Below are 26,120 nucleotides of genomic sequence, written 5' to 3' on the forward strand. Positions count from 1 at the left end.
ATTGGGGGAGGTAGGCAGTGGGCTATTTCAGGGATCTTGGGATTTTCTGGAGAACAAGGTAGTCTGGGGTGGAGGATCAAATTTTTTGAAACTGGGAAGTTATTGGGGGGGGGGGGAGAGGGGAGAGGTTTTTCAGTGACTGGCCCTTTAAGATGCTCCCTGGGAGCATCAGACCACTCATTAGCAACTTGATGCTTGTATTATCTCTCCATGAATAAAGCGGCTTACAAGGTTAAACACAAACTGTGGTATTTAGTTTGCACAATGAGATGCATTGTACACACTGGCATACTATATATTTTTATTTAACTTTCAATAGGCTAAGAAAAGTGCATTTGGGGCCCTTTTACTAAGTGTCACTAAGCCCAATGTGGGTTTACCGCTTGGCAATCCGCAACTACTGCAGGCCCAACATGGGCGGTGGCAGTAGATCCACCCCAGTGCACAGCACTTCCTGTGCTACCAGAAATATTCAAAAACTATTTCCATAGGGAGTCACCACTAAGTTAGCGTCGGAGCCCTTACTGCCACCTCAATCAATGGCGGTAAGTGCGCCCCCTCACATGGCCAAGCAGTAAGAGCAATCTTATGGCATGGCCATGTCTTTTTTCGGCCTTTTTACCTGCTGCGGTAAAAAGGGCTTCAGAGTGCGGCAAAAATGGTCCCATCGCTAGCACAGGGCCATTTTTACTGCCACTTAGTAAAAGGGCCCCAAGAGCAAATGATGAAAGATTTTGCCATTTAATGTGCATTGTTTAGCAAAAGGCACGTGTTACTCTCTTAACACACATTAGTAATTATTTTTCTAAGTCAATGTGAACTTAGGTACCTCTTAAATACAATTTATAAAAAGTACTGAATATTAAAAAAAAACTCTACTGGCCACTAGCATAATTACCTAGTTCGTTCTGTTACTAATAAGCCTTTTTATGTAGGCCTGTTGTTCTCTAGAGAGCTCAGGGGGTCTTTTACTAAAGCTTAGCTTGAATTATCTGCAGCAGGGCCAATTTTATTCCTATGGGCCCTACAGCAGAAAACGTGAGCTAAGCTTTAGTAAAAAGACCCCCTCAGTGTCTTACTATAAAAAAAAAGCAGCTGATCGATCTCTTTACACGTCGTTTGCAGCCAGCTCCCATGGTGGAAATATAAGTTATTATATGCTGAGATAGGACATTCTATTTTGCTAGTAGCCCAAAACATGGCAAAGCACACCTGCTCTTTCACTAGTGGTTCAAGATAATATTTGTTGGGGACGTGCCATACAAACTAAATAAAATGGGAAAAGATCAATTTTCAAAGGATGGCAAAGGTAACAGATGAGAAGCTAGTCAAGCTGACCAATTGCTTTGGCTTATTGATGGATGGATGTTGTGATAAGTACTCACTTTACAACCAGACAGCAGCACTGATAAAAATACATAGAAATTTTTTTTAATGCAGAGATTCATTTAAAATTTCATCAGGTTCTTCAGAAATGGTTTTGGTGTCTTCTGATGAAAATAGAACTTTCAAACTAGCTCTTAAAGCATCAGCACCTTATGATGTGCATTAATCAACATACTGGCTAATGTGTGTTTGCTCCATTCCATCTTCTATTTTTCCCTAGGAGGTTTGATTTTTTTCTATCTGTACCCTCACGTTATTTATTATGAAAAGATTTTCTGAAATCCTCTCCCCAGAGGTCATGCTTCCAAGGATAAGATATAGTCACACCGAGTCTCTGTAGTACAAATGTGGCACAAGTTTCTTATAGTGATTAGAAATGCTTCACTTGATCCTCCTTTACTTTGATTCAGAAAAAGAATAGCAGACCTTACAAACTGGAAGAGGCCTCCAAGAAATAATGAAACAGATTTTCCCTTCAGAAATACAACAATCAAAAAGAACATTTATGTGGTACTGTTATATATTGTAATTTATAGCAAGAGTACAAATACCCCTTAGGTATTTGTACTCTTGCTATAAATCACAATATATAAGCATCAAAGACATGACAACTTTTACATAACTATAAACAAAGTTAGCCTGTCTCAGGGCCCCTTTTACAAAGTTGCGGTACCAATTCCCGGTGCAGCAAATGAGAGGAAGCCCATTCAGTTCATATGGGCTTCCTCTCATTTGCTGCACGGGAATTACTAGTGCGGCTTTGTAAAAGAAGCCCTCAGTCAGCCATATCCAGATATGTGGATTTTTAACCACCTGTAAACAGACATGCACTTTCACGATGTGTCTTTCTGGCCATACCGAAAAGAGGCTCTTCTGAGGAAGGCTTTGAATAGTCATATTTGAGAAATACATACATACAATTAATTTCCAAAAAACTATGCGCATTGTTGGCAAGCCAACCGCATGGCTATCTTAAGTCATCATTCAGATTGTGCAAGGATGGACATGTACTTTAGCCACATAACTACATGATATTCCAAACACATGACTCCTTTTACCAAGGTGTGCATGCTAAATGCTAAGAAGCCCACAGGAATAAAATGGGCTTCTTAGCATCTAGTGCATGCTAATCGTTAGCTTGCGCTAAATCCATTAGCACACCTTAGTAAAAGGAGCCCATAATGTAGACTGATGTCTTGCCTTTTAAATGGCTTGTTTTATGCAACCCTACAGTACACACATTCCTTAGCTGTTAGGCATATGCGCTGTTAAAAATTTACCCCAAGATGATTAAAACTTAAATATTATTGTAAAATTCTGCCTTTGTAACATACCTTGTCTCCTGGATACCCCAGTTCGCCTATTTCTCCTGGCATGCCATGTTCACCCTAAATAATACATTATTATACACAGACACACACAGAAAGCTTAATATAAAGCATTATTGAGACAAACAGTAATAGAAGAACATTTCAAGTATTAAGAGATGAGGTAATATGATAAGTGGTTACTGTATATCAAAGGGTTATTTATTCATTTTTTATTTAGCTCATATCTTTTTATTATTTACTTTTTATATTTCAAAATGTCACCCTATTTCCACAAAAACAACATTTCAAAATCATATCACGATGATAATGGAAATATTTAGATCACCTTATCACCTTTCATTCCAGGTTGTCCAACATTCCCTGACAGGCCCTATAAAAACAAGACAAAATAAAACAGGGTTATGTGTAGCAGAATGTAGATCCTTGAATAAGAATTTAGCCCTGCCCACCAAGTGAATGTGAAAGAATACCTGAGGCCCAGGAATCCCTGATGGTCCACGTAGGCCTATAGGCCCAATGTCACCCTACATGACAGGGAAGATTAAGACTGTGTTAAGTCATTAAAATACATAAGCCTTTGTGATAGTCTACATCACTATAATTATATCATACAATGTTTCACAATAAAAGACTTTATACATATGACTCTATACCACCATCCCAGAGGATGATATACTTGTATAATATGCAGGCTCTATCACAAACATGTTGTCTGAGAGACTGTTAAAAAATGGAAATCAACATTCAGTATTTCTAACTCTACAAGTGAGATGAGGAAAGAAACCTGCTGCTCTTATCTAACTTGCTAGAATTACGGGTTCATTTTTGAAACAGAAAACATCCAAAAAATGGCACAAAGCGGCAGATGGACTTTTTTTGTCAACTCATTTTTGGGCCATTTTTTAATGCAGTTTGTTTAAATCTCAAGGGGGCATATTGGAGGCGTGTTTTGGGCAGGACTAGAGCAGGCTTACGATTTGGATGTTTTTATGCAATAATGAAACATTATAAAACTTCCAGGGCAAAAAAATAGGACATTTTTGGCTAGACCTGTTTCAATAACAACAAAGTGCCAAAAAGTGCTCACACTTTCCACCACAAGTGTAACAGATAGTGGGATATGGGCCAGGGTCCCCTTCTCTCAGTCCACTGCATCGACCACTTGGCTACTGCAGGCACCTCCTTGATTCGCTAAGAGGAATGGCCATTATATCTGCATCTGTCATAGATCCTAGTATGTACTGTCACTTTCGCCTCTTAGTGGGGTGGGGAGGGAATTGGTGACCACTGGAGGATTAAAGGGGGGGGGGGGTCTTACCTTTATCCCTCCAGTGGGCACCGATTCCCTCCCCACCCCACTAAGAGGCGAAAGTGACAGTACATACTAGGATCTATGACAGATGCAGATATAATAGCCATTCCTCTTAGCGAATCAAGGAGGTCCCTGCAGTAGCCAAGTGGTCGATGCAGTGGACTGAGAGAAGGGGACCCTGGCAGAATATCCAAAGTCACTGCCATAGAACCGAGAACCTGAGTATAATCCCAGGCCTGTGGGCAGGGAAGAGAGAGAAATTTGCTGTTTGAGCTTGAGCTGACGATGCCAGGGGACGAAAAATCTTTCCTGCTGCGGTATTGAAGCATACTCCCAGAAATTCTATGGTCTAAGTGGGGATGAGATGACTCTTGCTGTAATTCACCACCCAAACCAGTGCAGAAAGAAGAGGCAGTACTCTCTGTGCATTCTGAAGGCTCTCATGATGAGAAGGTGCTCATATCAGCCAATCATCTAGGTAAGGATAGACCTGGATTCCCTTCTTGCAAAGGAAGGCTGCTACTACCGCCATAACTTTGGAAAAGTGTGAAGCAAAGTGGCAAGGCCGTGAATTGATAATGATCTCCCAGGATCATAAACCAGAGAAACCTCCTGTGAGAAGACCAAATCGGGATATGAAAATAAGCCTACTTGAGGCTCAATGAGGTAAGCAAGTCTCTTGAATGGACCGAGGCTATCACAGGTCGAAGAGTCTCCATGTGGAAGTCTAGCACCCTGAGAAACTTGTTTACCCCTCTGAGATCCAGAGTTGGGGGAAAGAGTCTTCTTCCTTTGGGACAACAAAATAGATGGAATATCGACCTGTATCCACCTCTGCCAGAAGAATGGGTTGAATGGCCCCTCAGGCGCATGAAAGATGCCTTAGGTAGTTAGCACTGCCTGACTCTTGGCACAAGTGGCTTGCAAAATTCCTGCTTGGAGCCATGCAGAATAAAAATCGCTCTGTACTGATGGTGGTCCATTCCTTGTAAAAGCGGGAAACGCCCACCTATGCCTATTTACAAAGAGTGAACCTCGACTCCATCATTGGGAGGGCTGCAAAGAGGGAGAGGTTCTAGAGGCAGCGGAGGACTTTTTGCTTCCATGAAAGGAAGACTGATCTAAGGGAAATGAGGGTTTGTTTGTTTGTTTTTTTTAGAGGAAGCACTAGCCTCCCTGGTCTATACTTCCGCGATTCTCGAAAGTGAGACCTATATGCCTGGAGAAGAGGCTTAGGTTTGTCCTCAGGTAACCACTAGAACCTAGAATCTCCCAGGTCCTTAACAATTTTCTCCAAATCCGCACCAATCCCCCCCTCCTCCGAAAAGGTAACTTTGCCGGAAGAGACTTGGATGCCACATCAACGGCCCATGTCCACTCTTGAGTGTGGAGCATTCTGGTGGTCAGCAAGAGTGTTGAGATTCCTAGAAAGTAAGATTATATGATGGTAGATTGCAGATTGAGAACTACTGTCGGAAATCTGAATTGCCTCCTTGCAGAGTAATTTTGAACATGTAACATCTTGCTTATTGTCATGGTATATGGTGATCTGATTGCCCATCTGAACTTGGATCACGTGTGTTGTTAACTTGTTGCAGAGAGCACAAAGGGCCAGTAGAATGGGTCTGAATTGTAACAGGTTGATGTTGCATGACTGCTTCACTAGAGACTAACTGTCTTGAGTCTTATGTTGTGTGACATGTGCATCCAATCAAGGATGGGAAGCATCTGTGGTGCATATGATCGTGGAGGCCGGACACTGGAAAAGGTACCCGCATTACATGCGTTTCCTAAAGAGTCCACCACGACATTTTGAGGAACATCGTAATTGAAATTTTGGCTGGTAATGTTGTGTGTATTGCAACCATCAATTTTGCAAATGCCACTGCAACAGAGGCATGTCTAGCCTTGCCAAAGGGTATACATGCATTGTTGTCACCATGTCTCAATGTGAGGATGATTCTGGTTGTCATGACTCAAACTGCTTAAATATGATGCAATATCGAAATGATGTTCTACACTGGGTATGAGGAAGTAAGAATTACACTGTCCTTGATATCTATGTGTGGATGGAGTAAGGAAAACGCATTTAAACTGAACAGATCATCCTTACCGGTACATAAGTATTGGATATAATGATAATTATGCACGTTAGTATAAGCAACCAACATATAATTCTGATGCATTCGCTTGCCTATGATGTCAATGCATTTAAGGACTATAGCTGGTGGATAAGTAGTGCACTCTTTAGACATTTCATTCTTTCACAACACTAACTTAACTACAGAGAAATATGAAACAACTGTTGTTTTCCATGAGCTAACACGTCTGATATTTATTATGTAGACTGCGTATAGCCAGTCTGGTGGAATAACGAGTAGATTAGATGGTCTGAAGCTGATCCAGCAATAAGCCCCACAATCAGCATTTAACTTCCTCAACAGGAGCCACCATTGCTGCCATGCGCCATGGTATTTTTTTCTTTTTTTTAAACTTCTTAATCAGTATATTATCCTTCCAGTATTCTGTCCATTTCCACATACTTGTACTGAATCATCTGACCAAATGTTTCACTTCTTTCTTTCACTTCATCCAAAGAGTCTTATTTCAATAGATTACAGATCACATCTTTTTCTACTAGAGCAGAGTGATTGTTCTCGTCCTTTGCAAACCCCACATCCCATGATATATCGACTAGGAGTTATGTCTAGTACAATATCTCATTTGCAATACAAGGCTCCAACAGACAATTCTAAAGCAGACATATGAGCATCTTGCTTATCTTTACTAACACTGCTGCACTGATGCTCTCTTTTCAGCAGACTCTGTTTTACAACACCTATTTTATTTTCATTGCTTTGAGGCGTCAATTCAGCACCTCCTCTAATTCCAGGAAACAGTCCTAATATTTCATTTTCTATGTTTTGCATTCTTATTTAGACTGTTCCCTTTTTATAGTTTAGGAGTCTTCATCTGTGTGGCTAGATGATCTCACTGTCCATGGAGAAAACATAGTTGCCTACTTGTAACGGTAGTTCTCGTTGGACAGTACATCATCTAACCAACACAGAACCACCCTCCCACCCGGAGTCGCCACCAGCTTTATAATTAACTGAGCCGGGATAGTTGAGTGTGCTGTCAGTGGTGGGAAGGCAGGAACATGCACAGAAAGCTCTACTTGAGTTTTCTATGCTTTAGAAAGGCTGGGTCAGTGGCGTCACCTTCAGCTGTATGGCTAGATGATCTACTGTCCAAGGAGAACTACCGTTACAGGTAGGCAACTATTGTATCTGCCACTTCCTGTCCCCACGAGTAACAGGAAGTCTGAAAGAGGGGGCTGAACGTGGCAGCCAATTCCTTTCAGTGCACTCACAGAAGCTCAGTAAGGCCCCGCTGATTCCAGCAGTACAGCATATGCCAGCTGGCAGGTGGGGAAAGGATATTGATGCTGTAGATCCCAGAAGGTAGAGGTTTCACTTTTGGGAGAACTCAGATTGGGCCTTGGCTGGTAAGAAGTAGGAGGAGAATTGGGGCCATAGGAAGCAGGAATAGGGTGACAGAGGAAAAACACTAAACATAGGGGAGGAATAGGGGGCAAGAGTAAATAGGGAGAGGAGGATGATGCAGCACAAAGGGGAGACTAGGGAAATGGGGACGATAACGTACAAGTGGAGACAATAGAGAGACAAAGGCATGCTGGATACAGAGGGAATAGGGAGCTGCTGGGTAGGGGAGAGAAAAAGAGAGGATATACTGGATAGGGTGAGAGAGAGAAAGAGAGAGGAGATGTTGGATAGGGAGGAGAGGGAGAGAGTCAGTTTATGAATGTAAATCTTTACCATGTAAAATGCTTTCTTTTTCTATGTACGCCACACTAGACCTGCTGTATGTGGGGAAAGAGCGGGGTACAAATGTAATAAATAAATGAAAGATTGGGGAATAAGACTGGGGAATTGGGGAGAGGGAAAAGAAAGCTATGGGTGAGTGCTATTCAAAGCAGGACAATTAAGGAGCTGTTGATAAGAAGTGAAATCTGGATAGCAAAACAGAATGTAAATGGAAAAAAAGCAGGAAAGAAGAGAAGTTAGAAGTGGATGTAAGGAAGATAGAAGACTGGAAGAGAGAGAATTGGCAAACAGACAGGACAAGAGACCCTGGAAACAGAGTTAAGAAAAGATGGACAAAAAGCAGAAAGCAGAGCCTGGGAACCAAACAGTTAGAAAAATAAAATGGCCAGACAGCAAATGTAGAAAAAGAATTTTATTTTCAATGCTATGATTGGCATGCTAGTTTTTGCAATGTATATCTGCTATCTTCATATTCTGTATAGTAGATGGGGAACTATTTCTAGTTTGCTGGTGTAGTACTTATAACAAGAGTCTGGATTCTTGGGTTTCAGTTTAATTTTTGTCTATATATTTCTGTTATTAGTCTGTGGTTACTTAATTTTTGTTTAGTAAGGTGTGTGTGTGTGTGCCTAGGGCCCACTACATATTTAGAGTATATGCTATGCGAGTTGTAGAAGTTAGTGCTGTAATGGGGGATTTGCTGTAGGTCGAGTGACTTTTTTTGTACAGGATTCTGTTTCACAATATGCCTGATACTGAGGTCTGTATTGCTGTTACTGAGATGACACTAGAATCTAACCTTTTTTTTGAATGGTAAGATTTATAGGGAACAGAAAGCCTGTTGATGTTTAACAGCTCCTTACATTGATCTACTCAAGAATTCTAAATCATTGTGTTCCACCATACATAAAGTGATTCCCATAGTTACTACCTGCTCCATAGAAAGCTCTGTTGGATAATGCAAAAAATTACTTTGTTCCTCCCCTTGGAGAAATTCTTGTCTATGTCCATTAGAACATGCCTAGATGGGATAACATGAATTTTGCAATTGGCATTCACATGGGCAGAGCATATAATTATGTGTACATAGATTATAAAAATCTTATAGTCTATAGTCTATGTTTGCTCTTTTGTAATCTAGGTGCAATCATTTACACCAGCTCTAAGTGCACCTTAAATATAGGCCACACACTAGTATTCAATAAAACAAAATAGGCACCTACTTTTTCATAGAAATGGCTTTAAAAAAAGTGCTTTTTCTATAAGTGTTTTTCTAGTGCCCAAATCTAGGTGGCCCCTTATAGAATTATCTTCAATGTGCTGGCACCAGCTATGCTGTAGGAAAAACCACCACAAAATAATCGGAGGTAAACAAATCTCATTAATGGGAAAACACAGATCACTCACAAAATACTATTCCCATATTATTGTTTTTAATGAAAACAGAACAAAAATAAAATTAGCCAAAAAAACGTGTAAAGTTTTTGAAAGTTTGCTCATATGTTCTCAGATGGACCATCACAGACCTGCTGGCCTTAAACTATGTCCTCGGGCATCTTATCATCTGTATATGGCGCCGAAAAACCAGAACTGATAAAAATTAACACAAAGTGCTCCTCTATTTTTAGAATAGTGTTTAGCACTGGGATCCACACCCAATTTTGGGTTTGAGGATGTACACCAACTGAAACCTGGTACAAATTCTCATGGCTAAATTAGGCATGGATCTCCCTTATTCTGCAACACTGCGTGCAAATTCCAGGAATGCCCCTCATCTGCACATACCCCTCCCATGGCCACGTTCCCCCCCCCCCTTTTCTGATTCAAGCATAAATCTTATGTGCAGATCTCGGTGCCTGAAGATGCGTGCATAAGTTTACATTAATGCCAATTAGCGCCAATAATTGATTGTTAGCACCCAATCATGCTAATTGGCTCATTTACCAATGAAATTGTGTACACAAATTGGGGCCACGCCCAAATTTGCGCATGTAATTCTGTGCACCATATATAGAATTAGGGTGATTGTTCTTCATGTGATGAAGGTAGGTCTGCTTTATTGCCGATTGGCATTTTTTTTTTTCTAAGTTGGTGAAAAAAAAATCTAATTTTATAAAATGTTAAGACACTTTTCCAGGCTCCATAGGAAACCATGTCAGTTTCATTTACAAACTATCCAGTTGGTTTTATTTACAAAAGTATGTTTGAACATTATGTTGTGTTATCACGATTCTTGTATTCTACAATTACCATTGCTAGTTCTATGCGGATCACATGGCAACACAACAGGATCAGTTTCCCAGAATTAACAATAATATATGAGTTCCATAATTAAAATTATAATTGAAAGTGTTTTACAAATAAGTTTTAAAAGTCTTACGAAATGTTAGATCATTTATTATGCTGTGAATCGATAAAGGCAATGAATTCCAAACATATGCAACCTGGTAATATATGGAAGAAATATTTTAAGACACTTAGGGGCCCTTTTACTAAGGCGCACCCAAAAGTAGCCTGCGCTGGTGTAGGTGCATGTTTTGGACTTGTGCTGGTACATTTTCTGAGCACGCCTGGAAAAAAGGGGATTTTTTTTAATGTGGCGGAAAACGTCACATACTAGGTGTAGGTAACAAGAATACCTTAGTATAAATAAAGGATACAATGGACCATCAGAAAAAACTGTAGAGCCAAATGTGAGCTATACTCTTTCCACCCACTAAAGGCTGAATTTATCCGTCATCAGTCCATCACATTAAAAAAAACTTGTGCATAAATCAGTGTAAATGTCTTCAATATAAGCACGCCACTATAAAGAATCAAACTCAGTCACATACTTCCATGCCTCTGAATTACAAACACTATCAACGGAGTAATGCCGCATATTACTCCACTAACAAGGGTCCATCCCAACTTGATCAAATTTTGATACCTATTTCAGGGGGTTGGTTCTAATCTGTGCCTATAAGATATGAATGATCCAACACTTATAGCGCTCAGTTCTCAAATAAAAGTTAAAAGCCTGGCTCTTCACCTAGGCCTTTATTGGAAGTAACTAACTTGCTAATCACACACATACACCAGCAGTGCATACTGTAGCAAGATATGCTTACCCACTCCTACCCTAGCTGAGATAATACTCAAGCACTTTTCTGACTTCATGTGCAACTTTCTTTAGATTAATCCCTTTAATTTCTTATTCCTGTTACTCTATCTTCTGTGTGTTCCATCTTTATTTATACCCTATGCTGTCTATTAAAATGTTTTATTGCGTATGTGTTGACATTATAATATAGCATACTATGCCATAACTTGTATTATTTGAATATTTTGACTGCTGTAAATGTCTATTGCCTATATTTGACTTATTCTTGCTGTATACCATCATGAGTGAATTTTTTCAAAAAGGCAGTAAATAAACCCTAATAATACATAAATGCAGAAGCAGTAATATGCATAATTTACATAAAAGATGTGATGACATCTGCACTGCAAAAAGTTTTATTAGTACAAACAAATCCGTATGAAACAAAATTAACATAACCACTGAAGCAGGCTACTAAAGCTAGCAAGTGATAGAGGACTCGGGGGCAATTCTCTATAGATTGCCTAATGTCAGGGGCTGAGATGATGCACGCTAAGCACAAATTCTAGATTGGCAACTGTGCACACAATTATTATTATAGAATACTAGTGTTAAGTCCACAGTTGCATGCCCAGCTTTAGGCGTCTGCACTTATGCTAGCTCAATGGCTGCTGTAAATCAGTGTTTCCCAAGTTACTCCTGGAGTACCCTCTTGCCAGTCAAGTTTTCAGGATATCCACAATGAATATGCGAACCAATTTTATGCATAATCATTGTGGATATCCTGAAAACATGTTATAGATGTAAGTTTCCTTTATTTTATATTGACATCCTCCCCACAGTTTTGTGGACTTGGTTAATGTGATTATTTTTCCACTATCTTTAATTATTTTCTCACTTTATGACAATTTCTGAATTTTCTACACACGTGTATCTGCCTTGGATTAGTTTGTTAAATTTCAATAAAAATAAAATATATTAAAAAAAATCTTAATAAGGAGACCACTTTCCAAAAGGAAGACAAATGGGTTCAATATCAGAGTTAACACAGTAACAAAGCAGTAGTCAGCAAAGACCTCTTGGCTCATGCAATCATTCTAATTGTCTCTATCTGTTAAGATTCCATCCTTTCTCTCCCTTCCTTGCTCTCTTTAACTGTCCCAAGCTTTCTGCAATTCCAGCACTATGGTGCCAATGCTCAAAGGTTCATGGTAGAGTCTCACTTTACTGCAAAATCAGCACAAAACAATTGCTGCGGCATACTCAAACTAATGAGCATGCAAATTAAAATGCATGAAAATTGCGGCACTAATCTGCAGCTCAGCGTTAAATGTCAATTTTCCTGTCCATACCTCAGTGATGATTAGTTCAGGAATCGACAGAAAAGTTGATATTTAAAAACAAAACACACACATGCCATAGTATGCATCAGTCCCTTACCCCCAACCTGACACATCTTCTCGCCACTCCCAAACATAACCCTGGTATCTAGGGACACCACCCCACCCCCACATGAGTGATCACCACCCCTGATCAGAAAAAATGCCCTGATGGTCTAGTGGCCACCCAGTCCCCCATCCTACCCAAACACGCCTTTGTCCTGGGAACCCCTCCCTCCCTCCCCCCAATATTAAAAAAAGGTTCCCAGGTGGTCTAATAGCCCCCCAAGTCCCCTTTACTCCCCTCCTTATATAGTAGACAGGCCCTGCCTGGTGCATCCCACACTGTATCACACAGGGCAGGGCATCACAGTTATGTATATGATGGCACTGGGGGGGCAGCAGCACATGGGCATTGCTCTTGCCTATTCAAGGTATGAGGTTGGGGGGCCTCAAGCTTGGTGTCATGGAGTAGGTGGATGGTAGTGGTGGGGGGGCCCACTAGACTACCAGGGAATTATCAGGGCATTTTGTGTGGGACAGAGGGAGGGAAAAGGACCAGGGGGTCCATTAGACAACTCAGAAATTTTATATTTTTAATATGGGGGGGGGGGGGGGTGTTGTGCTGGGCTAGGCCGGGTCTGGACAGGGAGTTCTTTGGGTAGGACAGGGCTGCTGCAGGAAGCAGTCTGGGGCAGGGTAGTCAGGTTGGAGGAAGAGAAGAGATGCCACTAGACACCCGCTCCTCTCAACCAACCGTTCTGTACTGTCCTGGCTCTGGTGAAATGTTTCCCATCCTAAAAGCAAATCAGAAACTTTTTTGTTTGGAGCATGGCTGTGGAGTACTTAATGGCTGCATTAACATGCATTTATATGTATGTTAATGTGGTCTGCGGTAATGGTTTCAGCACAAGCTAATACCCGCACTGAAACCATTTCAGCATTGCTCGTCCAGTAAAAAAACGGCAGTAAAACCAGTTTGAAGCAGAGTAAATGCTTTCTGCATCAGCCCCTATATTTGTTAACCTATGCTCTTGAATTGTTCTAGTCATCAACTACAATTTAAGTCAATATCCATCCTATTTTATTAAAAAAGCTTAATCTGTTTTCTTTCTACTTAGGTGCAAAATGCATTCTCTATAGTTGTTATAAGGACTGATGTAAGGACTTAAATAAAAAAAAATGAAGAAGGCATTTCCTCTGTGCTATGAAAGCATGAAAGTAACAAAAGTACAGAAAAAATGCAAATGATACTCACTCTTAGACCAGGAAATCCAGCAGGACCACCACCGCCTACAGTTCCCTTTTAAAACAATACTTAGTTAACAAAGAGTTTTACATGATAATGCTTTTCAAATAAAACTTGAGCAGACAATCTTTTTTAATGTATTTTCACAATGCACGTTATCTGAAATATACATAGAGAAGCCACGTACCATTTGACTGAACTGTTGCAGAGTTGTAATTTAACATGCTTAGATGGACTCTGCAATCAACTCAAAAAACAGTGAACTGGAAAGTTTTTAAAGGGTATGTAGTGTAAATAGCTAATGAGCTTGAGGTTCCTGCACTACAGGAACCTCAAGCTCATTAGTTATTTACACAGATGCACTAAAGAAAGTTTCATTGCTGCATACAGAACTGTCCAATAGAATTTTTATCATTCTATATTGTTAGCACAGTAAGTGAAAAACAAGAACCAAAAAACAGAGAAGTCTTATCTCTACCACTGTCATCTACTACAATGTTAGACAAATCACTCAGTCTCCTGTTTCCTTGGGCAAACTGTAAATCTCCTCAGGTCAGGAATTTATTGCACCTGTATGCAGTTTGATGTATAGCACCAAATAATTAGGTCATTCTTTATGTCAGCCAGTTCCAGCTCCTGTTCTGAATGCTCTGATAATACCTACTTTGTCTATCCATTCAACAAATACTAGCTCATGCTAAAATCTTCTACTTGCTTCAACAGTTTTCATCAGTTTTACATTAGGACTGTGGTGCTGTTTAGTGATGGAAGCTCTGAATAATCCAAATTAAGAAGCTATTTAATGTGCAGTGTGTGGCTCAAATATTTTGAGACTCTTTTGGTGGGTTACTTTGCTGTTCTAGCTGAATGGCATACTTCCCTATTTTGTTGTTAATACTAAGACTGGATGAAGTCCCTGAAGCAGGCATTACAGCAAAACATGTTCAGCATCTAATGTATGGTGTAATGACAACGGACAGTGGACAGTTATCTTACTGTGTGACAGCACACTTGGAGCCATGTTTACTAAGATGTGCTATAGGTGTGCTAGCGTTTTTAGTGCACGCTAACGCTAGAAACATCCATAGGAATATATGGGCGTCTACAGTTTAGTGTGTGATAAAAACACCAGTGCACCTTAGTAAACAGGGCTCCTGGACTTTTGGCAACCCACCATATTTTATGTCTTTATATTATTTATGTGATTAAAGTATTCCTGAGGAAAGTAGAGCATAGACTCTTTCAAAAAGCTTTCTCTAGCCAATCAAGAAAGTGTATCTTGATCGGCTAGAGAACCAATGATCCCCCCACAATAACACACCAGAAAAATGAGATGCATCAGTTGCTAAAATTTGAAAACGTTAAATGTCAAAAATGTTTCTCCTATGAGATGAAAGATATTCCAACAAATTTGGTCTTCAGTGTAGGACAGCCTTCCTCAGAGGGCACAAAGTGGATTATTGAATATATGACTTATTCCATGAAATACCACAGGGAAAGGAAGGGGAGGGGAGGGGAAGAGAGTTGATGGTTAACAAGACATTTTGTTTTTGTTATAGAAAGATAACCACAAAGAAGAAACAAGAAACATCACAGTCATCTGTAATGCAGACGTTTGGGTTAATATTTAGCTAGCAGTGGTCAGTGTTTTTTAATTTTGACCATCGCCGGCTAAATTAGCCCCAGATATTCAGTGTTGTCCTGGCTCCCAGAGCTTATGCAGGTCCCGGCTGATATTCAGCTCACTGAAGGAAGGCAATGGCAGAGCTGGGGGAGCTGAGAGAGGGGCAACCTGAGAAGGTGTCAGTGCCGAACCGTAAATGGAAACCTGGCTGCTCGGTGACTTGTGCATCAGCACCCCTGCCAAACAGGAGGAGCACTCTTCCCGGTGCTGGTGCTTCTCGGGTACCGGCGATGCCAATGCCCCAGAGCTCCCAGCACCGTGTGTCGAAGCGAACGGACGCTTATGCTGCTTGGGCTTCCCCCGACACTCAGCATCATGGTCCTTTGGTGCCAACGAGGATGTCATTGAAACTGTATGCACTCTTGGTGTCAGGTCTGATGCTGACTGGTCCCGGGGTCTACTTTCAGAGCTTGATATCGACAGAGGTGGTGCACTCCCACTGGTAGTCGAAGTCTTAGCAGCCATCGAGGTTGATGCTTCCAGTGCTAATGTCGATGGATCAGCCTTCGAGGAGCCAAAAAGTCTTTCATGCTGGACCTGCCTTGCTCTCTGTGTCCTCAACTGCATTTGTAAACAGAGAGAACAAAATTTAGGCTCATGGTCAGGCCCAAGGCACCTGATGCACCAAGACTGAGGGAACCATGCTCACGTGGTGTGATGCTGCTAGAAATTTTTACATTCATCTCGCTAGTCAATGCTTGCACCAGGCTCCATTCATCCAGCTGTGAAAATACTACTGGCCTTCTTGTTCTCAGAGAAGTATAATTATCTATGACTTGGTGAGAGATTGTATGTGTGCATCCAGTGCAAAGGGTTCTTAGAAACATGGAAACATGATGGCAGATAAGAGCCAAAGAGCCCATCCAGTCTGCCCATCCACAGCAACCACTATCTCCTCCTTTCCCTAAGAGATTCCATGGTGCCTGTCCCATGCTTTCTTAAATTCAGATACTGTCCTCATCTTCACCACTTCCACCAGGAGGCGATTCCACACGTCCACCACCCTTTCCGTAAAAAAGTATTTCCATGGATTACTCCTGAGCTTATAACCTTTTAACTTCCTCCTATGCCCTCTCATTCCAGAGTTTTCCTTCATTTGAAAAAGGCTCACCTCCTGTACATTAATGCCACAGAGGTACTTAATCATCTCTATCATACCCTATCTCTCCTGCCTTGCTATTGAGAGCCTTAAGTCTGTACCTAAACGCTTTATGAAAGAGACCATTGACCAATTTTGTAGCCATCCTCTGGACCAACTCCATCCTATTTATATCTTTTCGTAAGTGCAGTCTCCAGAATTGCACACTGTATTCTAAATGTGGCCTCACCAGAGACTTATACAACGTCTCTAGCACCTCTTTTTCCCTGCTGGTCTTCAGACAACAATCTGACTTCTGAAAGATACAACAGAAGATTTAAAGGAGATAGGGGAAATAAAGGAGACCTTCAGGAACACAACTGCAATCTGGTAGCCACTATGCTGCCTTAGAGGAACAAGATTAACTGAAAAGAAGTGCATCACCTTGCTGTGGCAGAAAATAATCCTGTAGTCAGGACCTGCATTCCAGGTGATGCAATATCTTCTCACTTTGAGGATGTCATTCCAGGGACATATGCTCAGGAAGAAAGGGTTAAGACTCAATGTAGTTGATAATTCCATCAATAGGAATATAAACAAGATGTGCATTTGATGGACATGGAGACTGCGTAGTAACTTGCATGCTTTGTATGCCATATACCTGGATAGGATTTTAGACAGTGTTGTCATGGTACATGTGAGTGCCAATGACCTAGGAACTGTATTAGGGAGATTCTGGAAGCCAAATTTAGGATTTTATGCAGGAAATTCGAATCTAGAACCTTCTGGATAACATTCTCAGAAATGCTCCTTGTTCCATGTGCAGGACTCAGAGGCACACTGCTCTCTTGAATCTGTGGAAGAGACAATGGCGCAGAGAAGAGGGCTTTAGATTTATTAGAAACTAGGCAACAGTTTCAAGATGGGGGGAGCCTATTCCAAAAGAATGGTCTCCACCTTCACTATTTGTGCTAATACTTAAAAAGAAGATAAAGCTGCTTATAAGCTAGTTCTTGAAGAAAAGTCAGCAGTCATCCAGGAGCATACTTTTCAAACTGTGGTATCTTCAATGCATGCCGGCAAAATGGAAAAGCAGTACTATCCCACTAGAGAGATCATTGTAAAGGATGAAGTAACTGTGGTGCATTTTAGTAAGAGCCAATAGATTTAAATGATTCCAATTTACCCCATCAACTGCTAGATGGGTTGTGAAAACAAATAAACATATTTTGAATTGTCTGTATACAAATGCTATAAGCAGTGGTGTGCTGGAGCCGGCTCGCAAGAGCCGGTTGTTAAATTTTCTTCCGGCTTGCGAGCCGGTTGTTGAAAATACCGAGCCGGCTCTGGCTCTCCTCCCTCCCTCCGGATCCGCCTCACCACCCGCTTGTTTTTTTAATTCTTCGGGGCAGGCAGTCTTGCCTGCCCGCTTCCAGCGCTGACTGTCCTCCCTTGCCGATTCACACTTTAAAAATGGCATCTGAGACTTCCAGAGGCGGCCTTGCGAGACTTTGGCTGAATTCTCGGCGGCCATTTTGAAGCGCAAATCGGCAAGGGAGGACAGTCAGCGCTGGAAGTGGGCAGGCAAGACTGCCTGCCCCAAAGAATTCAAAAAACAAGTGGGCGGTGAGGGACCGGATCGGGAGCGAGGGAGAAGAATTCGCGAAACAACTCGGGAGGGGGTGGCAGGGGGGAAAACGGAGTCACTGCTGGGCATGGGTGGACGGAGGGGGTCACTGGGTATGGGTGCATGCAGGGCAGGGGAGAGGAGGGTACACTGCTGGACATGGGTGCATGCAGGGCAGGGGAAAGGAGGGTCACTGCTGGACATGGGTGCATGCAGGGGAGAGGAGGGTCATTGCTGGACATCTGGGTGTATGCAGGGCAGAGGAGGGTCACTGCTGCACATAGGTGCATGCAGGGGAGAGGAGGGTCACTGCTGGACATCTGGGTGCATGCAGGGCAGGGCAGAGGAGGGTCGCTGGGTATGGGTGTATGCAGGGCAGGGCAGAGGAGGGTCACTGCTGGACATGGGTGCATGCAGGGCAGGGGGGAGGAGGGGAGAGAGAAGAAACGCTGGACATGGATGGAGGGGAGAGAAGAGTAAGGAAGGAGATGAGATGAGGGAAAAGGAAGAGAGGAGAAAAACTGCACATGGATGAAGAAAATAGGCAGAAGCTGAGGACCAGAAATGAAGAAGAAAGGAGGAAAGAAATAAATGGAAAGAAAGCCCTGGAAACGGAGTTAAGAGGCCAGATAGCAGCAGAATCGGATACTGGGCCAGCATGATCAGAAAAACAGTCACCAGACAACAAAGGTAGAAAAAAAATCATTTTATTTTCATTATAGTGTTTGGAATATGTTCACTTTGAGAATCAGGTGCTCAACATTAAAAGTTTATATGTGGCATTTTATCCCACATTAAACATGAATTAGAATGGAACCTGGGATCATTTAATTTTTTTTCCTGGAGAGAGTAATGCATTGCCCCCCCCCCCCCCCCCCCATAGCCAGCTCTGCAATTTTTTTTTGGGGGGGGGGCGCAGAGGTGGATGGGGGGGGCGCCGAGGTGGACCGGGGAGAGAGCCTGTTAAAAATTTACCAGCACACCACTGGCTATAAGTCTAAAAATAAGAATGGAGACATGATACTAAATGAAAATATAGAGGCCAATATTCAACAACATGGCTAGTGCATAATTTTAAACTTGTGGAGGTGGATTTTAGAAAGGATGCACAAATTGTAATCGAGACATTGAGGCAGGGATGTTTTAAGATCCGCTAGTATTTCAGAACAAGATCTGTCAACGTAGAGCCTGCTCTAAAAGGAATATATGTTTTATGTACTGGTTATGTGCGGTGGGAGAATTAATTTTAGAACCATAAATATCTAAAATATCAACAGGATCAAAACAGAGTAGCCATAAAATGTTCTTCCGTGCTATTACGGTATTGTTTGTATTGTACTGACATTTATCATATTTCTGTCACATGGTCAGTCTCTGTGCTGTTAAATGTGTGTATTTTTGATACTGTTTATGGTAGTCCTATTATTAGATTTCAGTTTGCTGTTTCCAAGTTTACCTCATTTATTATTTATGTTTGTTTATATTTGGTCATTTTATATTGTTATGCTGTTAACAAAATTCTATGTTATGTTAAACTGTACCTGCTGCATACTACCTTGGGTGAATTGGTATGTGGGTACAGGAATGGGAGTATCCTATAACTATGTACACAAATTTTTGGAATGCCCCTGGCCACACCCTCTTTCACACTAGAGTATTTAGGTGCGTGGGGTTATAGAACAGCATGCAGTAAGAGGCATGCACAAAATATCATTAATGCCAATTAAGTGCAAAAATTGATAACATCAATTTATTGCTCGTTAATGGCTTGTTCGCTAATTAATTTCCATGCATATCTTTGATCCGTTTACAAATTTCAACATCCAAATTTGGGCCCTATATATAGAATCCAGAGGATACTATACGTACAGGAACATACATATTATGTCAGCCACTTTAGAAACATGTACATGTATTTTTCCCAATTCTGTCACAAAGTTGAGAATCCCTTGCCAGTTTCACTTTTTTTTTGGGGGGGGGGGGACTGCATAAATCACTGGGGGATCAACTTCCCCTTATCTCTCCAGTTGTGTGCTGTTCAATATGAGCAGTTTTCTGAAACTAGATGTCCCAGGTAGCAGGTATCATTCCCAAAGTTGATCTGTTTGGACAGATATGCATTCCCTTTCTGAAATAGGTAACACATGATTATTTTTTAAGCCCATTCTAATCTCACCAAAAACACACCCACACCATACCCCCTTGCCTGATGCACATTTTTGCATTTTAGATGTGTATATCCCAGATTTGTAAGATCAGCATTTAGGGCCTCTTTTACAAAGCCGCACTACTGATTCTCAGTGCAGCAAATGAGAGTAAGCCTGTTCAATTCCTATAAGCTTCCTCTCATCTGCTGTGCAGGAATCACTAGCATGGCTTTGTAAAAGGAGCCCTTAGAGATGTATGCAATCTAAACGCCACCAGAAGATTGAGGGTGGCCAATGTAACACAGATTTTTAAAAAAGGTTCCAGGGCAGATCCGGGAAATTATAGACCGGTGAGTCTGACGTCGGTGCCGGGCAAAATGGTAGAGGCTATTATCAAAAACAAAATTACACAGCACATCCAAGGACATGGATTACTGAGACCAAGTTAGCATGGCTTTTGTGTGGGGAAATCTTGCCTGACCAATTTACTTCAATTCTTTGAAGGAGTAAATAAACATGTGGACAAAGGGGAGCCGGTTGATATTGTGTATCTGGATTTTCAAAAGGCGTTTGACAAGGTACCTCATGAAAGGCTACAGAGGAAATTGAAGGGTCATGGGATAGGAGGAAATTTCCTATTGTGGATTAAAAACTGGTTGAAGGATAGGAAACAGAGAGTGGGGTTAAATGGGCAGTATTCACAATGGAGAAGGGTAGTTAGTGGGGTTCCTCAGGGGTCTGTGCTAGGACCGCTGCTTTTTAATATATTTATAAATGATTTAGAGATGGGAGTAACTAGCGAGGTAATTAAATTTGCTGATGACACAAAGTTATTCAAAGTCGTTAACTCGTGACAGGATTGTGAAAAATTACAGAAGGACCTTACGAGACTGGGCAGCTAAATGGCAGATGACGTTTAATGTGAGCAAGTGCAAAGTGATGCATGTGGGCAAAAAGAACCCGAATTATAGCTATGTCATGCAAGGTTCCACGTTAGGTGTTACGGGCCAAGAAAGGGATCTGGGTGTCATCGTCGATAATACACTGAAACCTTCTGCTCAATGTGCTGCTGCGGCTAGGAAAGCGAATAGAATGTTGGGTATTATTAGGAAAGGTATGGAAAACAGGTGTGAGGATGTTATAATGCCGTTGTATCGCTCCATGGTGCGACCGCACCTTGAGTATTGTGTTCAATTCTGGTCGCTGCATCTCAAGAAAGATATAGTAGAATTGGAAAAGGTGCAGCGAAGGGCGACTAAAATGATAGCGGGGATGGGACGACTTCCCTATGAAGAAAGACTAAGGAGGCTAGGGCTTTTCAGCTTGGAGAAGAGATGGCTGAGGGGAGACATGATAGAGGTATATAAAATAATGAGTGGAGTGGAACAGGTGGATGTGAAGCATCTGTTCACACTTTCCAAAAATACTAGGACTAGGGGGCACGCGATGAAACTACAGTGTAGATATAAATGAGCTGCAGGGACTTTGACTGTGCAGCTCAGGCCAGGGCAGGCGCATAGCAATCAGTAAGCGTGGCTGCTGTGCAAAGAACACTTTCACTACACACGTCAGTGGCATAGCTACGGGTGGGCCTGAGTGGGCACAGGCCCATCCTGCGGCAGCAGCCCACATCAATATCTCTCCTCCTCCGTGGTGTCATGGCATCTGCCCACCTGGCGCTGAACCCCGTTCTTCCTCAGTGTACCTTTCAGGGGTCCCCAGCACCTGCAGTAATTCATTATTGCTGACTGCGCCAGCCCCACGGGCATCTATCAGCCGAGCCCCACCCTTGCTGACATCATTTCCTGTTTCCTGTCTGGTGGGACCCAGCCAATGGAAACCTGTGTGCCTAGCACAAGCAGCAATAATGAATCACTGCAGGTGCCAGGGACACCTGTAAGGTACACTGGGGAGGGACAGGGTTCAGCGATGGGTGGGCAGTGGAGGAGAAAAGACGTTAATGGGGGATAGGTTAAATTCAGCAAAGCGGTCAATAGATAGGGGACAAAAATATTATTACAGTTCCATTAGAAATAACATAAATCAGCTGCAGAGAACTTCTAATAATAAACTATTAAACCAACAATCCATGCCATAGTTGTGATGCTACACTTAAATATCTATGTACATATATACACATATGCCTTATACTAAACTCCCCTAACCAGTACTCCAAGTCCCACCTGTCCCCAGTCCCTTGGCTCACTCTAGAGTATGAAATTGCAGCAATCTTTTCCGTAAGTCCTAATATTGAGCTTTCTTGTAATTCTCTCCTTTTTTAATTTCCATGTTGCCACCTCAGCCATATACTCCAACCACCCCTTGTATGCCGGGGGGGGGGGGGGGGGGTGTCATCCATTCAACACCTGAGGACTCCTCTCCACATCCATTTTCACCAAGGCTAGTTCCCACCCCCACTTATTACCATTAAGCAGGGGTCTGTTGTCCCCCAAAACAAGTATTGCATTAGATCATTACCAGGAAGACTGTGCCAAAATTTGGATGCTTTTTAGCATCCCTGTCCAATAGTCCTGCAAACAAAGGCATTCCACTAGCATATGAACAAGCATTCCCTTCATGCACTTACACTTCACACACATATCTCTTTCTCAAAGACTCATTTTCATGCACACCTCCCTTTCTTGAAGCCACATCAGTCAAACCAAGCTTCCTCTGAGCATGCCACTGAGCTTCCAAGATGAAAATGGGCAATGATGGTCCAGGTTTAAGCCAAGTTTGAAAGTCACAAAATTTTCCCCCCAAACCCACCTCCCCACTCCCTCCCGTTTTCTATTTCTGTTGATGGCTCTCTCATTCTCCCTGTCTCCTCAGCTCGAAACCTTGGGGTCATCTTTGACTCTTCTCTCTCCTTCTCTGATCATATCCATCAGATCGCCAAGACCTGTCGTTTCTTTCTTTACAACATCCGTAAAATCCGCCCCTTTCTTTCCGAGCACTCTACCAAAACCCTCATCCACACCCTTGTCACCTCTCGTTTAGACTACTGCAATCTGCTTCTTGCTGGCCTCCCACTTAGTCACCTCGCCCCTCTCCAATCGGTTCAAAACTATGCTGCCCATCTCGTCTTCCGCCAGGGTCGCTTTACTCATACTACCCCTCTCCTCAAGTCGCTTCACTGGCTCCCTATCCGTTTTCACATCCTGTTCAAACTTCTTCTACTAACCTATAAATGTACTCACTCTGCTACTCCCCAGTATCTCTCCTTACTCATCCTTCCCTGCACCCCTTCCCGTGCACTCCGCTCCATGGATAAATCCTTATCATCTGTTCCCTTCTCCACTACTGCCAACTCCAGACTTCACGCCTTCTGTCTCGCTGCACCCTATGCCTGGAATAAACTTCCTGAGCCCCTACGTCTTGCCCCATCCTTGGCCAACTTTAAATCTAAACTGAAAGCCCACCTATTTAACATTGCTTTTGACTCGTAACCACTCACCTCCACCTACCCTCCTCTCCTCCTTCCTGTACACATTAATTGATTTGATTACTTTTTTTTTTGTCTATTAGATTGTAAGCTCTATGAGCAGGGACTGTCTTTCTTCTATGTTTGTGCAGCGCTGCGTATGCCTTGTAGCGCTATAGAAATGCTAAATAGTAGTAGTAGTAGTAGTAGTAAAGAGGGAGGATGGCTGCTGCTCCAAAAGGAGCAGAGTTTGATAGCTAAAGCTTCAGGGGAGGACAGTGTCAGGACTGGGGCCAGCTGATCTGGAAAGGCAGGGCTTTGGGGAAGAAGGGCAACAGCTTGTCCAAAGGGAACTCAGTTTGCCAGTCAGAGAACTATGAGAGGCAGGACAGTGGTTGATCTGGGGGTAACTGGGTTTCATAATAAGACCTTTAGGGAAGGAAGGGAGGACAACATCCAGTCTGCAAGGAGGAGTTGAGTGTGTTAGTTGGTGTTTAGAAGAAGAAGAGAGGGAGTTTAGTTGACGGGGGCAGTGACAATGAATTTATTTTTGTTTGGTGGTTGTCAGAAAGGTTAGTGTTGGGTCTAAGGATACAGAAATAACTGGCTGATTGTCAGTTGGCTATCCCTGCATCCAGGTTTGGCCAGCTAATTTTTCTTCCACCACCTACTCCTGCCCCCCCAAAGATTACACAGAATTTGAACAGTTTAACTGCTCAGTGTTGTCAAATTGTCAAAGGTTTTCATTTGGCTAGTTCAAGCCTTACTTGGGAGCTAAATCAGTTTGACAATTGTCATGGCTGAGCTTAAAAGAGGGGAAGGCCTAGTGCTTAAAGCACTTAACTGTGAACCAAAGAAGCCAGGGTTCAAATCTTGTTTCTACCACTGACACATCTTGGGCAAGTCACTATCTCCTACTGCCTCAGGTACCCACTTAGATTAAAAGATCATTGGAACAGGGACATATTGTACCTGAATGTTTATCACTGTAGAACACTGCATATGTCCAGTAGCATTATAAAAAATGGTAAGTATTATTATTAGAAGGCTGACATGCAGATACAATTCAAATATAAAACCCATGTATTTTACCTTCAGCAAAATTGTATTTGCCTGTAAAATATACTGGCCTGGACCATTTTTCAAATTCCTTTAAAGCATAAAAGCATATAAACGGATACTTACAGGACTTCCATCTGGTCCAGGAGGCCCTCTGTCTCCAAAATCACCTGGAAACCCCTGGTGCAGTAGAAAAGAATATAATTTGAAAAACTCAGACTAAAGCCTGTCATATATATTAATCACATTGTTAAAAGACACACTAGATGTTTCATTGAGACACACAATTTGAACACAAAGTTATATAAGCCAACCTGATAGTTCAGTGGCAGTGCAGCACACATGGTCATGCAAGAAGACTTCTATGGTCTATCTCCCAGAAATACCAAAGAAAGACCATGATCAAGTATATAATATCATGTTCATTGCTGATTTATCTTGAATTGATAATGAATGTGACTGTTGGGCAGACTGGATGGACCATTGAGATCTTTATCTGCCGTCACTTACTATGTTACTGATTCTCAAACTTGGCTTCTACTCTTCAGGCCCATCAGGGCTGTGTATACTACAAAGGCAATGTTCAAAGCTTACCCTTACCCTCCCCACCCCATGGGAATAAGTGTGTGCCAGTTATCGTACAATGGTGACACCTAGTAGCCAGATTCAGGGTTCACATATGCTGGGTTTTGTAAGCAGCTGCACTTATGGCTCCTAGTTGAGGATGGAGTAGATAAGTGAAGGGGAGAGGGATAAAATGCAAAAAAACACTAGGGGGTAAGTCTATAAAGTGGCACCTAAATGTAGGCGTGACAAAGAAGCATACTTAGCTCCAATTCTATATTAGCATTAAGACACACATTGTAGAATAGTAGTGCAAAGCCATGTTGGCGTGCCAAAACTTAGGTGCAACAGCTTACACCACGTTAATAGCAGGCAGAAGCTGACATGCCTAATGACACCTTGCAATGCATGCATCTGTTACTGTTCTATAAAGTACGTGCATTGTTAGGCAGAATTCCCATGACACATCCATGGTCCATACACTGATATAGCCCATTTACTGTTACGCATCATGCAACTTGCACTACTCAAATTTTATAGAATAGCACCTAGCACATGCGTGCATAAATGCCAATTTGTGATGTCACTCGTGTGTAAGTGCACCTATTCTATAAATTTGCACCTAATTTTAGACACCTTTTATAGAATTGTCCTTCACATACTTGCAAATGAAGGATTAAGTAGATGCTGGTTCCAATAAAGCTTAAAAATAAAAGTTAACAGGAAAACTCTGCAAGGTCAACATACTCTATCCTCCCCACCATCCAAACCCAACCCTATCTATAAAACAGCAATTCAGGTTAAACATCTAAAATAAAATATTCTAGTCTGCTTGCAGATATCTTTCCTATAATCTTCTCAATAAAACATTGATCTATTACCTGTTCCATTATACAGAGAGGCCAATAGAATGTTTGAATTTTTAATTGGTTTGTACTGAGGTGAGTGAT

The 26,120-nt window shown here is 41.9% G+C and overlaps 1 protein-coding gene across 2 annotated transcripts in view; it reads right to left on the reverse strand.

Annotated features, from left to right (window-relative positions):
- Positions 1-26,120, reverse strand: part of COL24A1 (collagen type XXIV alpha 1 chain) — an 804,368-nt gene that overhangs the window by 461,821 nt on the left and 316,427 nt on the right. For both annotated transcript variants that reach the window (XM_030205800.1, XM_030205801.1), the window contains 5 exons: positions 24,733-24,786; positions 13,597-13,641; positions 3,188-3,241; positions 3,043-3,087; positions 2,721-2,774 (listed from right to left, as the gene is read on the reverse strand). In XM_030205800.1, the coding sequence (XP_030061660.1) occupies positions 2,721-2,774; positions 3,043-3,087; positions 3,188-3,241; positions 13,597-13,641; positions 24,733-24,786 (252 nt within the window). The remainder of the gene's footprint in view (positions 1-2,720; positions 2,775-3,042; positions 3,088-3,187; positions 3,242-13,596; positions 13,642-24,732; positions 24,787-26,120) is intronic.

Source organism: Microcaecilia unicolor, chromosome 6 (assembly GCF_901765095.1).
Source record: "Microcaecilia unicolor chromosome 6, aMicUni1.1, whole genome shotgun sequence".
NCBI lineage: Eukaryota > Metazoa > Chordata > Amphibia > Gymnophiona > Siphonopidae > Microcaecilia > Microcaecilia unicolor.